General features: G+C 39.1%; 1 protein-coding gene across 3 annotated transcripts in view; it reads right to left on the bottom strand.

Moving 5' to 3' along the window:
- Positions 1-581: 581 nt before the first annotated feature.
- HECA (hdc homolog, cell cycle regulator) overlaps positions 582-21,743 on the bottom strand; it is a 33,069-nt gene continuing 11,907 nt past the window's right edge. Inside the window, exons 2-4 of one of the 3 annotated variants that reach the window (XM_037894895.2) lie at positions 9,706-10,746; positions 6,466-6,620; positions 582-2,046 (exon numbers count right to left, since the gene is read on the bottom strand). In XM_037894895.2, the coding sequence (XP_037750823.1) occupies positions 1,882-2,046; positions 6,466-6,620; positions 9,706-10,746 (1,361 nt within the window). In that variant the 3' untranslated portion in view covers positions 582-1,881. Of the gene's footprint in view, positions 2,047-3,184; positions 3,275-5,728; positions 5,909-6,465; positions 6,621-9,705; positions 10,747-21,743 lie in introns of those variants that run through there. The other 2 variants (XM_043543053.1, XM_037894896.2) reach the window with 2 other exon arrangements.

Raw genomic sequence — 21,743 nt, 5'->3', positions numbered from 1 at the left:
ACGAGGACAAAAGAAGACATCCTGCCAGCGCAGCTATTCCACCTCCCTGAAGGCCGCTTCTGTTGGTATAGCGTCTACACTGGTTGTTTTGCCAGCATAGCTATGTCGGCTAGCTGTGTGTCTGTGTGATTCTCCCCCTCCAGCATTTTCCGAGCCAACATAGCTATGCCAACAAAACTTTATAGTGTTGTTGTCCAAGCCATAGCCTCAAGAAAGGAAAAATATGCACTGACTTTCTTTGTGAATACAAAATCAGTCACTAAATGAACTCTGTGCCCAGGTTAAGTACCAGGTGTATGTTTTGTTTTGTAAACAGGTAGAAAAAACAGTCAATACAGTAGGTCACCAGTTTTCTTTTGTTTCTCGCCCACTTTGGTTGTATGTTTTTTGCATTCTTTTATAGGACATGCAGAATATCAAAGCCATTTTAAATTCATACTTGCAATAAACATTATAATTGGGGGAACCCATATTTTGTTGTATAAACAGTGCCTTACCACTTAAACACTGTTAGTTTTTTTTAATGTGATAACAGACACCATAGTGATGAATGTGCTATGAAGAAGACTCCTCAAGATCAATCTAAGTTAAGTAATAGACTTTTTATTTTTAAATTCTTGCACAGAAGAAAAATAGGGAAACAAAGAAAGAGAACATTGGCAAACTCTATGGCGACGACCCCTCTGATACCAATTCATTATCTGGTATAGTCTATTACATGTGGGAATGTAAAGAGGAATTACACTCAACTTTTTTAAAATACACATCGTTTCCAAGTCCTCAGAATCAATTGGACAATATCTGGATTTACATATTTTTGAAAGACTAAGGTGCAATAGCTATTTCAGCAAATGTACTAAACTTCGTTTGAAATAAAGTCATGACGCATTCTCATACTAATATGGCACAAATACCTCACAGTGCTCACAGATCTGACTCAGCCCAGATCATATTTTTCAAGATCCTCTTTACAAGTCAGTCATACCAGCCTCAGGCATGCTGTCTAAAGTTCCAACCTCCACCACACATGTGCACACACACCCCCCTTCGTAACTGGTTTGCAATGCACCACATCTTCCTATATGTTCCTTCTGTGCATCACAACAAAGTTCTAAAAATATTTGCAAAGCAAATAACTTTAAATAAAGTGTATTAAAATCTCAAGCTTGTTTTTGTATAAACAATTGACCTGACTGCTAAAACTACAACACTGGTGGAAACAGTACTATCTCCATACAATCTGTCAGTGAGGGTAACTCATATCAGATATATGCTGCAGGAAGACACCATGCCAAAAAAGGTTTTTAAGGTTACATTTTCTGGCACAGATTTACATTCACTCGTCACAATATTTTAGTTTACCCAATTCTGGGAATCTGAAAGCAGACCAGCTAGTATAATTTAAGGTTTTTTTTAGGTCTAATCCTGCCCCCATTGAAGTCAATGGTAAAGATCCTAAAGAATTCAGTGGTAACAAGATTGGGTCCTTCATGAAGATTTCCCCTCTCACCAAGCCCTAAAGGTGGTGGGCCCACAAAATCTTCTATTTCCAAATGGGTCTCATCCTGTTTTCTAAAACCTTTCCACCCCTTTAAGCTCTTCTGTGATGATACAAAAATTAAAACCAAACCATTTAAGCTGAAATTTCCCCCATTCTTGGCATTAGTTGCCTTGCCTCCACCCTTTGCTGAAATCTTTTCAGGAGGACCAGGTCTTAGTAACACGCATATACATATTAATATTATATGTACATAGACACACAAAGAAGCTGCTCTTTCAGTTAGAAAAGAAATTAATTTTGTCACAGAATGGATCCTATAAAAAGGTGTCTAATAAAGTAGTAATACCCATAAAATAGCTATTACTAAAGCAAAGCTTTCGTCAATAAGCCTCCAGAACTTTAAATGAAGAGAATGGCTTCACGAAGTGGTAGTCTAGATTTCCACAGTGCGGGCACTGCTGGACGTTGCTGTATTCAGAGAAATACTGCATCCCAATCCGTACATCTATTACTGGCTTTCCACAGTGCTTACAGTTCAGTCGAGCCTGTCAAAAAGTAGACAGAAAACACTGTGAAACACTCCAATTTGCTTCCACCCTTGCCACAGACAAAGAGAATACACCTCACACAATCCATTTCTCTTTCCTAAGGACAGGCTTGATTAGGAAAGAATAGCTTATGAGATTTGATGGCAAGGGCCACTACTTAACTGGAATGGCAACTTCCTTCACTGGAATGCCTTCAGGTGATTTGGCAAAAGTACTGAACACCTCAATTCCCAATAGATAAGCTATTACCAGCAGGAGAGTGGGGTGGGAGGAGGTATTGTTTCATGGTGTCTGTGTATATAATGTCTTCTGCGATTTCCACAGTATGCATCCGATGAAGTGAGCTGTAGCTCACGAAAGCTCATGCTCAAATAAATTGGTTAGTCTCTAAGGTGCCACAAGTCCTCCTTTTCAATTCCCAATGAAACCCCTTGCAATATTGAACCCAAAGTGATAATCAAATAGGTAACCCATCTGCATGCTGATGGTAACCTGGCTCCTTAGATAAGGCTTCAAATGTTGCTTCAATTCCTCCTTCCAAGTACATTTTTTTCATCAGGCTTGCATTATCACATGACTTTCCAGATTTTTGGTGGACTAATTTAAGGGTAAAATTAACAAGAATGCCTAAATTCTATTTTCAAAAGTGACTGAGGTGTCTAAATCATTTAGGCACTTCTGAAAATTTTACCCTGTGTTTACCCTGCATTTCAGTTGGGGGTGGAGGGTGCTGGGGAGAACTGCTGAGGCATGATGTGTTTACCTTAACTCTTTAGTGAGCCAGCATCTTTAGACTAAGTACAGCACAGCAATGACCGAAGCAAGAAAAAGTTCAGATAACATAGTATGATTAATTTGGTCAGAGACCATCTAAGCAGGGCATCCCAACTGAGCACAGTCCATGCTAGTAAGTTCTATAGATGGTGGTGGATTTCCCACTTCATACAGTAGCTATAGTTAGGATATATGAGCTAAAGTATGGGAATAAGCAAGTTCTGCTGAGTTTTTGTAAATTAACATTCTAGAAAATCTACAAAAAAGTACATTATATTTTTGTACATATTTACCTGTATGGATGTTATTAATGAACTTCTGAATTCATACTTGAGACATTGGGAAAAAACCTCACAATTTATCCTATGTGAAAATGAAATATAGTGCTACCTTTGACTCCTAATACTGAGAGGAATTCAGTTCTGACTGGTCAATCAAGCAGAATTTCCAACTGTGTAAATACATATGTTGGTTTTGTGTTTATTAATCCCTAAAATAAAACTCAAACCCTTCACACCATTATCGCTGTTATGTGCTGTTGTTAAATGCTGAAGTAAAAAAGAAAAGGAATTTTTAAGTCTGTGCCATACAATTCTTAATCTACACAGTTAAAATCTATTATTGTGATGCTGTTTAGACTTCCTATATTTAAACATAATCTGACTATCCTGCGTATCAGCATTTTAATCTTTATGAATTAACAGATTTACAGGTTACGGTATTTCAGCATCATGATATGGTATTTTTAAAGTATTGTGCATGATGGAATATATTTAAACATCAACAGTCTATGTAAGAATTAGATATTACTACAGTACAGCAATATAGTATACAAAGTATTTTACAAATTCCTATTAGACAGGACCTTGCCTTGAGGAGTCAACATTATTTGGACAGATGAGAACCAAACTGTAAATGCAAGGGTGAGAATAGACAGAGCCATCAGCAACAGACGGCTGGGTAAAATATGTGACTCTTAAGGAGAGATTTGGGCGTGCAAAAATGCAGGCCACTTGACAAAAACAGAACAGCAGGCTGTTGCAAGCACAGCAGGGAATGTGCAAAAACAGACTCAAGAGTGGGAGGAGAGAAGATAAGCAGAGAATAGAGTCCATGATGGAGTGTAGGAGGAAACAGGGGCTGATAGGTATGGAGGCAGGGTCTGAGCTGCAAGAGCCTTAACATGACAGCCTAATGGGTGCTTCTGAACATAAACCACATCTCAAAAGAACAGTAATGATCTTCAATAAGAGATCTTAATTCACTTATGTACAACTCAGGTTGAGAGGACATTAAAAGCCAGTGTCTGATCTGCTTAGAAGCTAAAGATTCGAAAGCATTCTTTGATGGAACATGCATTTGCAATAATCTCCTTGGCCAAAGTTTCACTTTGTCCATCACTGTTGTGCTCTGAGATTTTTTGGAATAAGGTACCAGATACTACTTTTCAGTTAAAACAATTTAAGGCAATTCAGATTTAGTTTACACAATATATCTTAACTCTGCCCCTTTGCACACATGCTTTACAATAGGGTCTTCTGTTACACGGTCATGCAACACACCTGTAGGTGCAGTAGCAAAGATGAACATATCTAATAATTTAGGTGAATGAAAACTAATGATTTTGTATTCTATTACATTGAATTGCTTACCAAGTACTTTCACACTGCCCACTGATCATATAACTAAGACTCTTGTAATATGCACACATAAGGAACAAGAATTAAGATGAAAGTGTGAAACAATCTAAATTGCCTGATTTTTGCAAGATCAAAATGTCAGCCTTAATACTGCGTTTAAAAAAACCTTCCTATTTAAAGAGAGGCTCACAATTTAAGAAGTGCACAAAACTGTGAGGTAGCGCTCTTTATTGTAGCTGCTACTATGGGAGCCAATTAACTACAGAGCTTGATGTTTACTCATCTTCTCCAGCAGCAGCAACAACTCTCTTCTTCTTATTACCTACCATTGTTTATTTTTAAATTTTAAACATACACATTAGTAATGAGAGCTAATGAACATTTGCGCTCTGACAAGGTTTCTTTGATTGCAAGGTCTCCAGGGCAGGGACAGTCTTTCCCTGGTGTCTTCTACAGAGAAGCAACTTGTTGGTACTTAGGGCTAGTCTACACTGGCAGCACTTTAACATGTGTGGTCGCAGCGCTGGGAGGCTCAAAAAAAACCACCTCAACAAGGGACGCGGCTCCCAGTGCTTTACAGCACTGCAACTTGTTGCGCTCGGGGGGAGGTGTTTTTTCACAGCCCTGAGCAAGAAAGTTGCAGCACTGTTAATTGCCAGTGTAGACAAGCCCTTAGTAGTAATAATACAAAGACACTGCCCAGGAAAGAAAGGTAACTGGGTAAACAATGCATGAAGGTTTATCCCCATTTGTGAGGAATTCATCTGAATACAACAGAGCTACTTATTGAACTGACTCAACCTGTTTCTCCCCTCCCCCCCGGGCCATTTGCTGAACAGACTAATCCAATCACTCCCCTAGCACTTGCTTAGTGGGACTCCTATAATTAATCAATGGAGTATCACTTTGGGCTTGGCTACACTTATATTTTACAGCGCTCTAACTTGCTGGCTCATGGGGTGTGAAAAATCTGAGCGCAGCAAGTCTGAACGCTTTAAAGCGCTAGTGTAGACAGGCTCCAAGCGCTGAGAGCTAATCCCCTCGTGGAGGTGGATTACCAGGAGTGCTGAGAGGGCTCTGCCAGCGTGTGACCACACTCGCACTTCACAGCGCTGCTGTGGGAGCGTTCTCGCAGCAGCGCTTTGAAGTTTCCAGCGTAGACATACTCTTATACCTCTACTGGATCATCATTTGAGCGTTACACCAGAAATTAACATTTTATGAACTATTGTCCACTGCTGCAAGGTGTTGAGCATCTCCAGTCCATCAAATCACTTAACCACACGTTAATCTGCAGCAACTGCACCTCCACACAGCAAGATTCTGAGCATTCTGTCCTCTCCATGAGATTTTCTCCATCTAAGGTATAAACTGGACTACAGTCAAGTCAAAACCAAGTTTCTTCAAAATTTGAAGATTTGCAGGATAACTTCACTATACTCATTCTGAAGATAAAAGAGAAAGGGGAATTCTTTGAGCACAGAAAATCTAAGCGTTTCCATTACTTTTGCCTTTTCACCAGGACTACCCCTTGATAAAACAGCCATAGTTCAAAACAACTGACCTTGAATAAAAGTGCTATTTTAACAGTAATTGCAGTTTTGCTACTACATTGCTATAATCCCAGAATGAATTGTGATGCAAAAGCTTGATTTGCATGAGATATTTTGTTGTGATTATCCAATCTAAGCATCAAGGTTTAATGCATTTTAAATTATTCTTAAATGCATCTTCATTCTAGCCCCTGCACCAATGGTTTACATTAGTTTGTGTCTAATTTTTTTTTAAACCTCCTGTTCCTGCAGACCCCTGCGCATGAAAATTTCATAGATTTTAAGACAAGAAGGGGACCATTAGATCATCTAGTCTGGCCTCCGGTATGTGATGCTGGTTTGTGCTCTTAAACTAGGGGATTTCAGGAGGAAGGAGGGAAAATAGACACAAAAACTTTTGCTTTGTTTACCCTCAGTTGGAGCTTCACCTTATTATGCATAATACTAACCTGACAACAGGGAGAGGCTGCCAGAATATCATAGGTATACATGGTTCCCAGTTGATGCCAGCTTCCATCCCATCGGGACTTGCACTTAATGCAGATAATTTTGTGAACCCCTTCTAAGCAGTCGACACAAACAGCATAGAGGTGCATAAGCCTTCCTGTGGACAGGAAACACATTTCTTAAGGAAAGGAGACATTATCCAAAAGTTTTAAGCAGACATTTCCTGTAATGTGCCATTTTGTCATTATACAAATAATATTTTTTTAAGAAAGAGAATGACAAAGTACAGAATGCTACTTTATAGACATGCCCAAAATGTTTTCTAAAGGGGCAAAAGGTCCCACTTTGTTTAAAAAAAAAGTGGGATATCAGATCCTCAATTTTCTCTTTGCTGGAGGACTTTGGCAAAATACTTTGAGGACCTGGAAAGTGATGTCACACCAAACTGACCCTCCAACTCCAATAATTCATCCACTCTCAATTCCCACCTCAAGGAGGAAGAGTTGCAGCTCACTTGCTAGTCTGGTTTGACAATTATATTCAAGTCTGCCAAATGTCTTGCCAAGATTTTCCAGCAAAGAGAAGGAAATAATGACGTGTCATTCCTAATGTGAGAAACCATAAAAAAGCAGAAAAGAGCAAAACTGCAACTCTTGGTTTTGCTTGGCAGTACACTTTAAGGCATGTGTATTGAAGACATGAGCAAATGATGCTTTAATGCATATTACTTTTTCAGATCTCTATACATACTTCAAAATACCATATAGTATATTAGACACTTTCAATTCCAGTGTGAAGTGTTAAAATAACTCTCTCTCTCCATCATATTTAATCAGAGACTTCCTACGCAGGGGTGAATTGTCAAGAGTTGGGTAAATTACACTGACTTCCATAGCTGTCAGACAGTTCAGACTTCAAGATTGAATATTTACTTTATAAAAACCATGAACAGACTTATCAGTGGAGACTTACCCCAAGATACAAAATTCAGATGATAATACAAAAAGCTTTACACAAGTTTTGGGATCCAGTATTTTGATCTGGGCTCATCCCCGTGTTATTGAACTGAGCACTGGCTATTTGACTATGTACATCATACTGTAATACAAAAATCACCTCCTGATATTTTGCATTACTGGTATGCAAGAAAGTTATGATCTAATATTCAACTACAAATACCATCTACAAAAGAGGTGTGTTGTGATTTTCAGGAAACAGGCACTTATGAATTAAAGTGTTGAATGTACAATTTCTTAATCAAAGTAATGAATTCATGAATCTAGCAGCTGCTTTGGAAAAATCTCAAAATACAGAAAATGTCTGGAAGCCAACAAGTACAGTTAGTCTATATCAGAGATTTTAAACAAGTTTTTTTTTTTTTTTAAGCAAACCTTTTAGAGAAATTGAGTGGAGAATAAAGCCTTCCAATAAAGCTTCCAATTATTTTTGCACTCCTGTAACTTTAAACCGGTAAAAAAGTGTTCCCAATCTGAGAAAAATTTATGAGTTTTTAAGCAAAATTTTACAATCTTCAAAAAGTAGTTTATTATGGGAGTTTTATTACTCAGACCCTGCCTTACAATACTCCTAGAGTACAAATACATCAAGATCTGTTGCTCAGGTGAATATCTGGAAATGTAATCTTCGACATAATTCCATGCATTAGAAATCTTTTACTGTGTACCAAAATTAATAACTTTTTTTATAGAAGACAGCTTTAAATGTACTTTACAGTATTCATAGCTTCTGCACACACAGAAATATTTCATCTTCACCACCATTAATTTTGAGATTCCTAGTTAAATGGCTTGATGGCTAAATCGCTCACTGAAATAAAGAAATAATTTGTTTAACTCAGGAGGGAAACAGTGTCCTAGAACAGAGATTCACAGTTTAACTTTGTATGTTAAAATGTGCACTAAGAAGATTAAATGTAATCTTCTTGTAACAAATCATTCTATTTAAGACAAAGGAAAGTAAACTTCAACAATTTAGACAATCTCCTTGGATCTAGTATTTCACAGGTTTACATAAATCTACTAAAAGTTAGGAAGTAAATGAAATACATGTAAGTAATAAGTCATGTTAAGAAGAGTTTCTGATTATTTTTGACAAGTGTTAAATTGACATGTGACATTTTAATTGTTGCGAAAGTATTGATTAAATTTGGCAAAAACCATGAGTACATTATGCACATCTCCTCCAAAAAAGGAACAAACACTCTTGCCCCATATCACTACATATTTATCTTAGATCATTTGCTCTTTGTCACTTTTTTTCCTTTTGCAGTACATTAGGTATTACGGAAACAATACTGTTAGCATGGACAGAGCTTAGTGACTTAGTGCAATGTAGTATTTATACCATTGTTTGTTACATCAAGTAAGCTTATTTCATGGGTACTATGACCATGTATGGGATATAACAAACTTCACGAACAGGAAAAAAAATACATCTTAAAAATACCTGCTTTATGGGGTTGTCTTACTCCCACTTTCTTGCTTTTTCCATTAAATTCTCAAAGTAATCCCTGCTGTGTCGACCAAAGTAGTAATAATTCTGTTGACACTTGTCTTGCACAGATTGTTGCCCCCCCTTCTTTGGTCAATTCCCAAGATCGCGCGCGTGCGTGTGCGCAGTTAGAGGTAGCAAAACATAGCCTTCTTAGTCCTCCATATTATGCTAGCCCATCCCCCTCTTTCTCACCACAAAATAACTTACTGGTTGTTGGGCTTTTTTTTTTTTTTTTTTTTTTTTTTTAATTTAAACCAAACTGGCCCCCAGCAAGCTATCCAGCCACAAAGTGGCATGACCGGTTCCTCTGGTAGATGTCTAATTTCAACCCCTAATCTAGGCTGCAACAGGAAATTTAATTTTGAGACAATGCATGACTTACTGTAAAACTCTCAGGAAATAAGGCAGTGCACGTGCAGTGCAACACAGAGTGGCTGGAAAACCATTACTTGCTGTACCTGGAACCCTGAAGGAAAGTCCCTTTGTTGTAGAACTAATAGCAAGGTATGTCAATGTTTACACCTCCCAGCCTATACTACATATCCCTGTTTAATGAGCATACTTATACCAAACTTTATTACTTCGATTTGACCCAACGATAAACTGGAAATGAATTTAGGCTTTACAAAAGCACTTGCTGCATGGGGATGAAAATCTAAAATGAAATGCACAAAAAGCAGTTCAATCATTTTAAAGAGACCCAACACAACTGACAAGACAACCTGTACCTTGAAGGTGACAGGGAACATCATATTCAATTTCATCGTGTCTCGATGGACTAAGAAACAGGGTTCCATCCACTAGTGGAAACTGTTCAAATACGGGCAGTGCCCTGTGGCACAGCGCACAGTTTACAACATTCCTATGGCTGGCACTAAGTGCTGCAAGAATAAATTTCCGTAGGTCCTCCCCTTGACCCACTTGGGCATCGTCTTCCATCCGTACATGGAAAGTATTCAATTTATGCCTCGGTATATGAGTAAGTAGCTCAGATAGGTCAAGCCTTCTCAAAAATTGCACAGGGGCATCAAAATGTCCTGATCTATGCACTTGCAATCCAGATGCCCCGTAATCAAAATGGGCATGCCTGAACATGCCACCACCAGTCATGTTCTTTTTATGAGGTTCTAAGTGAATGGCATTCTTTAAAAATTCTCCTAAGTATCGTGAAGAACGAGGGCCGCTAAAATGTGCGGGGGCAAGAATAGAGTAGCCTGTAGGAGGGGACTGGCCAGGAGAGCCACAGGGAGAACGAACTGCATAGCTCCCACTAATTATGCCTTTCTCTTGAGAGTTCTGCCTGTCCATCGAATGCCTTCGCTGGATATCATGATTGAAACCTTTTTGTGGCTTGTTGACAGGCCTGCACTTTTTAGCATCTTCCACAGATTCTGCCATGGACCTGCCTGTACTCTTCTCTGACACAGACTTTTTCTTCTTCTCATCCTGCATTCGCTTCACTTGGTACCAGTCCGTGTCTTTCTTTAAGTGACCCTGCCCACATCGGCAGGAGCAAAAGCGAAAAGCAAGATCATATCCCTTTTTTGTCCACATGTTTTGACGACACTGCTTTTCGTTCCAACTCCTTGCTCTGCCAATGCAGTTAAACTGAACAAGAATGCTGCTTTCCCACTCATAAAAACACTGAAGGTGCATCCAGGTGCTGTAGGGACAATGTTCATTGTTGCATACAACCTTCTGGTAGTCATCTTTTTCTAGATCAACAGGCCTTCCAAAGCTACAGATCAGTGGAGTAGCACAAGGTGCTTCTGTGGGACATAAAACAGAGATATTAGTACCTTATGCTGAATGCAATTTATTTGCAATGTTTATTTTAGGTTTGCCTGATCAGGTGTATAAGGTATCCACCACAATTACTGATTTATTTACTGTCACGGTTTTACAAACTGAGAGACTTCTGCAACATAAACAAGATTAGAAAAAACTGCCACATTAGGCTCTCATCCGACAGAGACTTAAACACCTGTGTCACTTCAGGTTCATGAATGGTCCCACTCAATGGCACTATTCAGGCATGTAAAATGACACGTTAAGCCTTCACAAGACTGGGGCCTTAGTGTATTAATAGTTTTTCTTTTGTTGTTTCTAGTGTCGCACTGTGGGTCAAGCCCTAAAGCCTATACACAGCAAGTATATGCGGGGTCCATGCAGCGTGCTCACTGGGAGAAAAAAGTCCTTCTCTAGGAGTCTGTCCATGGCCACGACTACACCCTCAAGCCTAGAGTAGTCTCTGTGGCCGATGCAGCTGCCTCCTTGACAGGGTTTGTCTGCCAGGGCTGCATATTCACCTTACCCCTCTTCGGCCATGCTAGAATGCAGGGAGCTCTGGAAGAGCCACCACTCCTGCATGAGCTTCCAGCAGGCAGCCTGCTTCCTTCCCCTTCCCCTCATGCCCCCACTAAATCAGTTCAGCCACACTGAAGGCTTTTGGAAACCACTGAGTCAAGGTATGATTTACACTTGTGTGAATCCCAAACCAGCTTAACTAGCAGCCTTTGCTATGTTCTGGAGCAAGAACAGTCCATTTGAATTTCCCTGTCATATGAAACTATCTGCTTCTGTACCTGTGTTTTTCATTATTATGGTTTATCTATTTTTTCCCTAATCTAAATGTCTGTTGTAATATATGGAGAAACCATTTGGCTGGCTTTTGGACTTGTAACTGAAGATGAGAAGGGCTAGAAGTGGTACCGCTGCTGCTTTCTGGATTGCTGAATACGAAAACGTTTTTTTTTGTTTTGTTTTTTGGGGGGGGCAACTTCTAATACACAAAGGATTTTTGCAGTATAGTTAACCTTGGTCAAACCTTAGTAGATTTGACTCTGATAAGCATCAACATTTTCAGGCACTGAACCCAATATTGAGGATATTCTTTCACCTCCCACAACTTTTCTTACCCTGCACTTCCTCCCTCCACCTCACTTCCCAGAAATCATTCAGAATTTTAGCAGATCAGGCAGGTACTATGGCATTCAGATAATACCACCCTTCTTCAGGGCTTCTGTGGTCAAAGGCAGCCCGGAGCCCAATGTGCAAAAGAGTGCACAAGTCAGGGAGCAGAAGGCACATCAGGAGAGCTGATAGAACTTCTGGACTCTGCAGAAGAATTATATGGGAAGTAGGTAAGCCTAGCGGGGAGGGAATTTCATCCCAAGCTGGGGGACAGCCAACAGCTACAGAGGAGCCCACACTTCAGGCGGAGACATCCCTCAGGGATCATAGAATCACAGAAGATTAGGGTTGGAAGAGACCTCAGGAGGTCATCTAGTCCAACCCCCTGCTCAAAGCAGAACCAATCCCCAACTGATGAATATATTAAAGGAAGACTCAATATCCTACTACAGAGGACAGAAAATAACTTGGTTAAGTAGAAGTAGGAGCTAATGAGGAACAGTCAAAAGTAAGAGTCCCATTTAGGTATGACACATGAAGTCAAGCCACTGAATCTTGACCAAATGCTTACATACAAATACTAGGAGTCTAAATACTAAGCTGGGTGAACTAGAGTGCCTGGCATTAAATGAGGATATTGAAATAATAGGCCTTGCGGAAACTTGATGGGATAAGGAACATCCAGGGGACACCATAATACCAGGGTACCAAATATACAGAAATACACAGTAAGGTCACACTAGTGGAGGAGTGGCACTATATGTGAAAGAAAGCATAGAGTCAAATAAAACAAAAATCTTAACCGAATCAAACTATCACAGTATCTCTATGGACAGAAATTCCATGCTTGAACAATAAAAGTATAGCGCTAGGAATATTTTACCGACCACCTGGCCAGGATGGTGACGGAGCATGAAATGCTCAGGGAAATTAGAGAGGCTACAAAGGCAGAAAACCAATAATGATGGGGGATTTCAACTATCCTTATATTGACTGGGTATGTGTCACTTCAGGAAGGGATGCAGAGATAAAATTATTAGACCCTTAAATGGCTGCTTTGTGGAACAGCTTGAACACACACACAGGGAGAGGCAAATCTTGATTTAGTCCGAAGTGGAGCACAGGATCTGGTCCAAGAAGAAAATATAGCTGAACCACTCGGTAATAGTTGATCATAACATAACGAAATTTTAACATCATTGTAGAGGGGGAAATGCCAAAGAAACCCACCACAGCAGCATTTACCTTCAAAAACGGGAACATTACAAAAATGAGGAAGCTAGTTAAATGAAAATTAAAAGGGTTAGCCATAAGAGTGAAATGCCTGTAAGATGCATGGAAACTATTTAAAACACCATAATAGAGGTTCAAACCAAATGTATATCCCAAATTAAAAAAAAAAAAAAAAAAAACACAACGTAAGAGGACCAAAAAAAACACAAGACACTGTGACTGAACAGCAGAGTAAAAGAGGTGGCTAGTGGGAAAAGGGCATCCTTTAAAAACTAGAAGCGAAATCTTAGTGTGGGATGTATAGAAAGGAGCATAAACTCCGGCAAATCAAAAGCATAAGGCAGGCAGGCCAAGAAAGAATTTCAAAGCAACTAGGGAAAAAACACAAAAACGAAGAGCAAAAACATGTTTAAGTCCATCAGAAACAGGGAGGCTGCCGAACAGTTAGTTGGGTCACTGGACAGATCCAGGTGTTAAAGGAGCAATCTGGGAACATGAGGCCATCACAGAGAAGATAAATAAATTATCTGCATCAGTCTTCATGGCAGAGGCTGTGGAGGAGAGCCATTCTTCTTAGGTGACAAATCTGAGTAACCATCCCAAATTGAGGTGTCAATAGAGGAGGTATTGGAACAAATTGATACAATGAACAGTAATAAGTCAACAGAACCAGATGGTATTCATCCAAGAGTTCTGAAGGAACTCTAATATGAAATTGCAGAACTAACAACTGTGGTATGTAACCTATCGCTTAAATCAGCCTCTGTACCAGACGATTTGGAGGGTAGCGAATGTAATGCTGATTTTTTTTTTTTAAAAAGGCTCCAGAGGCAAATCCTGGCAATTACAGCCTGGTGAGCCTAACTTCAGTACTGAGCAAACTGGTTGAAACCAGAGTAAAGAACAGAATGATCAGACACACAGATGAACACAATATGTCAGGGAGCATCAACATGGCTTTCGTAAAGGAAAATCATGCCTCCCCAACTTATTAGAATTCTTTGAGGGGAATCAACAAGCATGTGGACATGAGTGATCCAGTTGATATAGTGTACCAAGACTTTCAGAAAGCCTTTGACAAGGTCCCTCACCAAAGGCTCTTTTGCAAAGTAAGCAGTCATGGGATAACAGGGAAGGTCCTCTCATGGATCAGTAACTGGTTAAAAGATAGGAAACAAGGGTAAGAATAAATGGACAGTTTTCACAATAGACAGCAGTAAATAGCAGGGTTCCTTAAGGATCTCTACTGGGACCTGTGCTGTCCAGCATATTCAGAAACAGTTTGGAGAAAGCTCTGCTTCAGCTGCTTCTGGCCATCACTAAAAACATTATGCTAATTCAATTTAAAATACGTTACTTTTATTTAAGAAACTTTCCATAATCTTATACAGTGGCCATGCATAGACATATGCAGTTCATTTTAAGACCATCAAATCTTCAACATTCTAGTAGTACTGTTACCCTTTCCTATAATGTTCTGTTAAAAGGATAATAAAGCCACAGAACCTTTAGCAAATTCATGAAAGGTAAAGAACTGAAAGCTCTGGAGACCTTTTTATCCAAAACATACATACAGACAGCATGGAAAAAATCTACCAGTGCTGCTCCACCAATGTGCCTCAACTCTCCTCTGAAGAGATCTACCTCTTAGTGTAAGAGGTCAATTAAGTCTCCATAATTATTTATTCGATCATTCTCCTCTCTGTTCCTAATGCTAACAATGGTGTCCACTATAGTGGCAGTTTCTGAGATGTAGATACCTTTTCTCTCAAAGTGTGAAGAGTATGCATTCCATTTCAGAATACATATTCTGTAAACAGATCAGATGCAGAGAGGAAAACACCACAAGTAAACAAGCTGGATGGAGAGCGTCAGGAGACAGCTATGGTATCCCTCTAGCACCATTTAGGAAGCTCATCCAACTAATACCAGGCCTGTTTTCCTACTAGTTATCTAAGCTCACAGAAACTATGGTGGGGTTTTGTTGAGTTTTATATTTCTAGTCTTCATTTATTATTATTTGTTGTTACTATGGCTATTAAAACTTCTCTTCAAGCTGCTGACGTGTATTACTGGGTATACTAACATTGGCTAAGATAACAAAAAACTGAGTTTCCTAACCCAGCTACTCATCTGATACTGCCCATTTCAATTCAACAGACATCATGCCACATCAAGTAATGCTTGTGCAGGCTTTTTTCCTTTGGCTCTAGCAAGTAGTAATACTTTTATGATACTTAAGATTTGAAAAAGTGTATCTTTGGATTATAGCATATTAGGCAATAATATGCAATGTATCCCAGAAGAGCTAATTAAAATTAAACCATCAAAGGCACATCATAATAAACCCGATGCCGAAAAAGTTTTTTTAAAAAAAAAGTACTACTGTGAAAATCTCTCATTTACACATCCTCCAGCATTCATCTACTTTGTAATGCAGTCTTTCATACCAGTTTTGAGGGAAAGAAACCAAAAGTCCAATACCCCCCTAAAAAGTTTAAATATTCTCTAATATTTGCGTGCACAAACACAACTGAGATGGCCTATAATTTAATTATTGTTTTAATTTTATGTCCAGAGTTCTCCAATGTTATGTTTTATTAAAACACCCTTTGGAACAGAGCACAAGCACTAAATCTGTTTCTTGTTATTAACTATTTTAACTGTCCTTATCATCATTAAGGATCTACAACCTATCCTGAAGGACGACCCATCACTCTCACAGATCTTGGGAGACGGGCCAGTCCTTGCTTACAGACGGCCCCCCAACCTGAAGCAAATACTTTCCAGCAACCACACAACAAAAACACTAACCCAGGAACCTATCCTTGCAACAAAGCCCATTGCCAACTGTGTCCACATATCTATTCAGGGGACACCATCATAGGCCTAATCACATCAGCCACACTATTAGAGGCTCGTTCACCCGCACATCTACCAATGTGATATATGCCATCATGTGCGAGCAATGCCCCTCTGCCATGTACGTTGGCCAAACCGGACAGTCTCTACGTTAAAGAATAAATGGACACAAATCAGACGTCAGGAATTAGAACATTCAATAACCAGTTGGAGAACACTTCAATCTCTCTGGTCACTCGATTACAGACCTAAAAGTGGCATTTCTTCAACAAAAAAACCCTTCAAAAACAGACTCCAACGAGAGACTGCTGAATTGGAATTAATTTCCAAACTGGACACCATTACATTAGGCTTGAATAAAGACTGGGAGTGGATGTGTCATTACACAAAGTAAAACTATTTCCCCATGTTTATTTCCCCCCCTCTACCGTTCCTCACACGTTCTTGTCAATTGCTGGAAATGGCCCACCTTGATTATCACTACAAAAGGTTTTGTTTTGTTTTGTTTTCTTTCCCTCTCCTGCTGGTAGTAGCTCACCTTACCTGATCACTCTCGTTACAGTGTGTATGGTAACACCCATTGTTTCATGTTCTCTGTGTATATAAAATCTCCGCACTGTATTTTCCACTGCATGCATCCGATGAAGTGAGCTGTAGCTCATGAAAGCTTATGCTCAAATATATTTGTTAGTCTCTACGGTGCCACAAGTACTTCTTCTCTTATCATAAGTAAAGCTGATAAAACACTTCCTTTGTCCCACCCTCGTAACACATACTACAGTTCAGTTTGCTAAATGCCAAACAAAAATAAACTATCCATAACCATTTAGACAATACTCGTGCCTCAGCAGCATGCAAACAAAAAATGGGATTAATAAAATAAATGCTAGAAATAAACAAAAAAATAGCCCATGCTTTGCACTGAGGGCATCCATAATCATTTTTTGTTGTTGTTTGTAATCTTCTTTGTTACATCTAATGGATATTTTAACGGCAATTGCAAAGGTGTGGGAGGGATTCCCCCCCCCCTTTTTTTTCTTTTCTTTTGCGCTGTTTCATGATGGATAAAGTGCTTTGAAAGGGGTTTGGTTTTGTTCCTTTCCCCACAGCCTTAGAAATATCAGAACTGTGAAATGTGGTCTTCCTTAGTTTTTCTGAAGAACCTACTGGATGTCTCAGCATTGTACAGTGGGCAGGGCAAGGCTCCTCTCTCTCCTGCACAAAGGTACAATTGCAGAATGGGTGGCTCTGGAGACTGACCATGTAGTAGTGAGAGACAACAGTGGGGCTCCATATGGACCACAAGGCTTGTCTACACTCAGCTAATTGCAGAATGGGACCTAAGAATCCAACAAGAGTATTATCCAGATGAACATACACCTGGGTACGTATCTGGATGGACATACCAAAATAACTGTTCTGCACTGTAAGACAAAACAATACCTCTCATCCCTTTATCCCTCTAGTTGCTGTGCCTCTCTTATAATGGATTGGGTAGGGCTTTCCTTTTAAGAAATGTCTTCACTGTGTTCTGTGCAGATATTGGATCTGGTCCACTTCTACGCTAATGTAACTCCATTGATTTCAATGGAATTATACCAGTGTAAAATTGAAGTACTGTGTTGACTCAGGCCCACAGCAGCTGAATGTATGTAAATATCAAAACACATTTGAATACATTATAGAAATTTTTAAGAATACAGATTAAGTCCACTTTCTTCTACTCCCAACTGCCTCACATCACTCAAAATATTTAATGACCAATTTGAAAGGAACCCCTTGGACTGGATGCCTAATGGGTACAGGCCACTGTAAATTTTGAAGTTTGGGCTCCGTATGTGCTTCCGTGTACTCCACACCCACTACAGAGTGAAGTGGCTTGGGAGAATGGTCACCAGACCGACTAGGTCCAGAAAGATTTAGATGGAAGGGATGTCTTGCCAGGAAGTGCAATACCACCACACACACACAAATCATCATCTCATTACTGAGTTATCTGGGACAATCTTCAATTTGAGCGAAGATCTTCTATCACAAAAATCAAATTAGATTACAATTTCAACCAAATCTAAGACAGGATCAAATAAAACTTGATCACCACATAACTAGGGCCTTACCATCCTAAATCATGGTAATCTTATAACTTAACGATTAAGCTTAGAATTTTAATACCAGAGGAAGTAACTTAAACTTGGTCCCAAAGAATGATGATATGCATGTGATGGGTACATACAGATACTTATAAACTAGAATGCATAAATATTCCTACTCCCTTGGTTTGCTTACTGATGCGATTTCTTTTCCATTTCCTGCTTTGAGAAATTACACATTATGTTCTTGGTGTGGGTTTTTGTACTGTGTTGTTACTCTTACATATACAGGCTTGCAAGAAGTAAAACAATGTTTAAGCAGGTGGTTCTCAACCAGGGGTCTTCCAGAGGGTACATCAACTCATCTAGATGTTTGCCTAGTTTTACAACAGGATACATAAAAAGCACTAGTGAAGTCAGTACAAACTAAAATTTTGTACCAACAATGACTTTATACTGGTCTACATACTATACACAAATGTAAATACAATTATAAAATAAAACAATTGGAATATAAATATTGTAAGGTAAAAATGAAAAAGCAAGCAATTTTTCAAGTAATAGTGTGCTATGACACTTTTGTATTTTTATATCTGATTTTGCAAGCAAGTCATTTTTAAGTGAGGCGAAATTTAGGGTTACGCAAGACAAATAAGACTTCTGAAGGGGACAGAGTAGTTTTAAACCAGTGGCTCTCAACCTTTTCAGATATAAAAGGCAAAAAGCAATTGGTTAAAAGAAAAGGTATATCTGAAGTGAAATTTTCAGGATAGTCCAGTTGAATCAATAGTCCTCTTGAATCAATAGTGAAATGCTTATAGAGGATACTATGGATCTGTATGCAACCAATGTATGCCAGAAGGATTGTGAATATACTGTTTTCCTACATATTGTGCCTCCTCAGCCAACAGTCTACGATAAACCAGGAACAGATTAAACTTTTCCATAACTTCTTCCTTGTCCCTCATGTGCTTATTTTATTTTTGTAGGAAGCAGCCTTATGAAGCTGTAGTCTTACTTTACTGTAATGCCTATTCACTATAATACTGTCTCTTTGCAAAAAGAGTAGTTGGTACAAAAAATTTTAAATACAAAGACTACATGAGTGAAATTCTAACGGTTTTAGATTGCAACTGCAAAGAAATAAGGAAAAAATCAAACATACAATTCAAATAGCATCAGGGATTCATCCTACATTATTTATATTTTATATGTAAAGTCAACATTACTATGTATAGTACAACAAAATATGTGCACATGTACTAATGTTTAAGTACATGTAATGATTATTTCATATATACACATCTGATGCTAATCAATTATTGATACAGGAACCACATATTTGTGTTTCCTGACTTAAACAATTCAAGTTTCGCTTTTAGTGCTCCAAGCTATTTTTAAATAGACAGTTTGCTGAAACAGAAAACCTGGAGTCAGGAGAACTTTACCACTATAAACATTAGTAGTCCCTTCAAAAATTAGATTTATTTTTTTTGCGGGGGAGGGGAGAGATGTTCCCTTTCCACCCATTGAGTCTACATAAATCAGGGTGGTTAAAAAAACCCAATGGTTGTTTTCAGTGGATGGTTTAATTTCATTTAAACAAGTTTCAAATTTACCTTTGAATTACAATCCTCCATCTCAAGGACTGAGATCACTAAAAATCTATTGAAATTAAACCAACTGTAAAACCTAGTTAGTTTAGCATGTGGTAATATGGCTTGTTTTCTTAAACACCAAGCAATTGTTTTAAAGAATACTATAGCCAGTACTACAAAACAGTGACTGAGCTTTTTTCAAAATCTCAATATTTTAAGTTTAATGAATAGGAAAACAGAGCAGAGCTTTAACTTGTTGACATTCCCTTGGAGGAACCCTTTCTGAGTGGCAGACCCTCAAGGGGTTCCACACTACCTTAATGGCAGGTCATGTGGCCTCAATGCCTCTGAGACTGAACCTCTGGGCTCCTGCATCACACCATGAGATCTGCTCACCAAGTTCAGCCGAGATAGACTCTTGATCAGAGATGTGTACGCTGTACAGGAACCCTTGCACTGCAGGAAGTATTTGCAGTGACACCATGCAGCTTTTTCAAAACATTAGGATTTATTAGTGAACCAGAACATAGCATCTGGAAGTCGTTAGGTTAGCATAGTGCATTCTGGCCAAGCCAGCCTTCCACCCAGTGAAGCTCCCATGGAATCCCTTCCTGGCTCTAACTCTGTGTCTCACCAAAGGGCAGCCCTTAACCCAGCCACCTGACACCTTTCTCCTTTGTTCTCAGGCTGGGGGCTGTACTCTGCTTCCCTGATGGAGGTGGGGGAAAATCTCCTTCCCCCGGGTTGTTTGTTGCTATGAATATCCTGCCCACTGGGGTTCCTCTTGTCTTTTCAGATTCTCTATTGATATGGTCAGTTTCAGCCCATCCTTAAAAGATCCATTCATTCTACCCCAGACAGCTATGTGACACAAACACCCCATGTCTCTTACTCTGCTCCAAGAGCAGCTTTAACCCTTTTGCACCCATTGGGTAGCAATGCAAAGTACTGAGGCATGCACAGGATTCATAAAAATATTACAGACAAATCCCACTTCATCACACAAGCATCCTCATTTTTTCCCCATTAAACACGATGATAGTTTATTTTCTCCCAATCTGTTTAGCAAATATGAATACTGTACTCAAAAATAAAATATTGTCCCTTTTGCCAGAGGCTTGTTTACCATTTAAACTCAATCTGCTTCCAGGTAGCTGTCTAACCACTTGCATCCATTTAATGGTTCAACTTTCCAATTTTGGAAGCCAACATGCACTTCAGAACAGGTCCCTTCCAGTTCTGATATTGAGTGGTTGGCAAGACTAATGAATGATTAGCAGATGCCTATGTCATAAAAGTATCCATTTAGTAGAGCTTTTTGCAACATTTAGGCATCTTTGCCAAATGCCAACTTAAGTAGTTCTGCTCTGCCTATCTATAATTCCTCCTATAGTTTTACCTGAAGTTGCTATTCTCTTGTTCTGTAATTCTTTTAAGAAGGGGAAATGAACATGTAGTATTGCTGTAACAGAATGGCTTCTAGGTTTATGCGCAGACACGGCTGCATTTCAGAGACACGAATATCAAGTTCTGATTCACCAAATATATGATTGTTTAAACAAGCCTTGTTTCCACACAAGTGATTTCATGTATTGGTGCAGTAATTGTTTTGTGACAGTTGAACAAATACTTTTAGATAGCTTAGCGTCTAATAAACAGATCAGTCCTCCCAGTTGTAAGACACATTTACCTGTTTCTACTGACTGAGAAAAACAGAATGACAAATGCATAAGAACTCCGCCCACCCCCCCCACACACACACTTGATGATGTAAAGACAATTTGAATTCACTCTTTGAAGCCTTCCCCATGGCCTTTAATTCTTTGAAACTCTTCAGAAAACTAATCCCTATGTCTCAGGAAGAAGAGCCTAATAATTAATGCAGATTTCCAGTGCTTCCGCCCTAGTAGACTAGCAGTGTGAAATTCCAATTCATGATATGAATAAAGGGGTCACTGCAGTGAGTGAATTCCCCTCTTAAGTACAGTACCCATTCCTAAAGAAAGGAACTGAGGCCTGGTCTATACTACAAAGTTGGTTGATGTAAACCAGTGGCTCTCAAACTTTTTT

This window comes from Chelonia mydas, chromosome 3 (genome assembly GCF_015237465.2).
Source record: "Chelonia mydas isolate rCheMyd1 chromosome 3, rCheMyd1.pri.v2, whole genome shotgun sequence".
Classification (NCBI taxonomy): domain Eukaryota; kingdom Metazoa; phylum Chordata; order Testudines; family Cheloniidae; genus Chelonia; species Chelonia mydas.
Note: the sequence above shows the minus strand (reverse complement) of the source record. Positions and strands in the feature narration are given on the sequence as shown.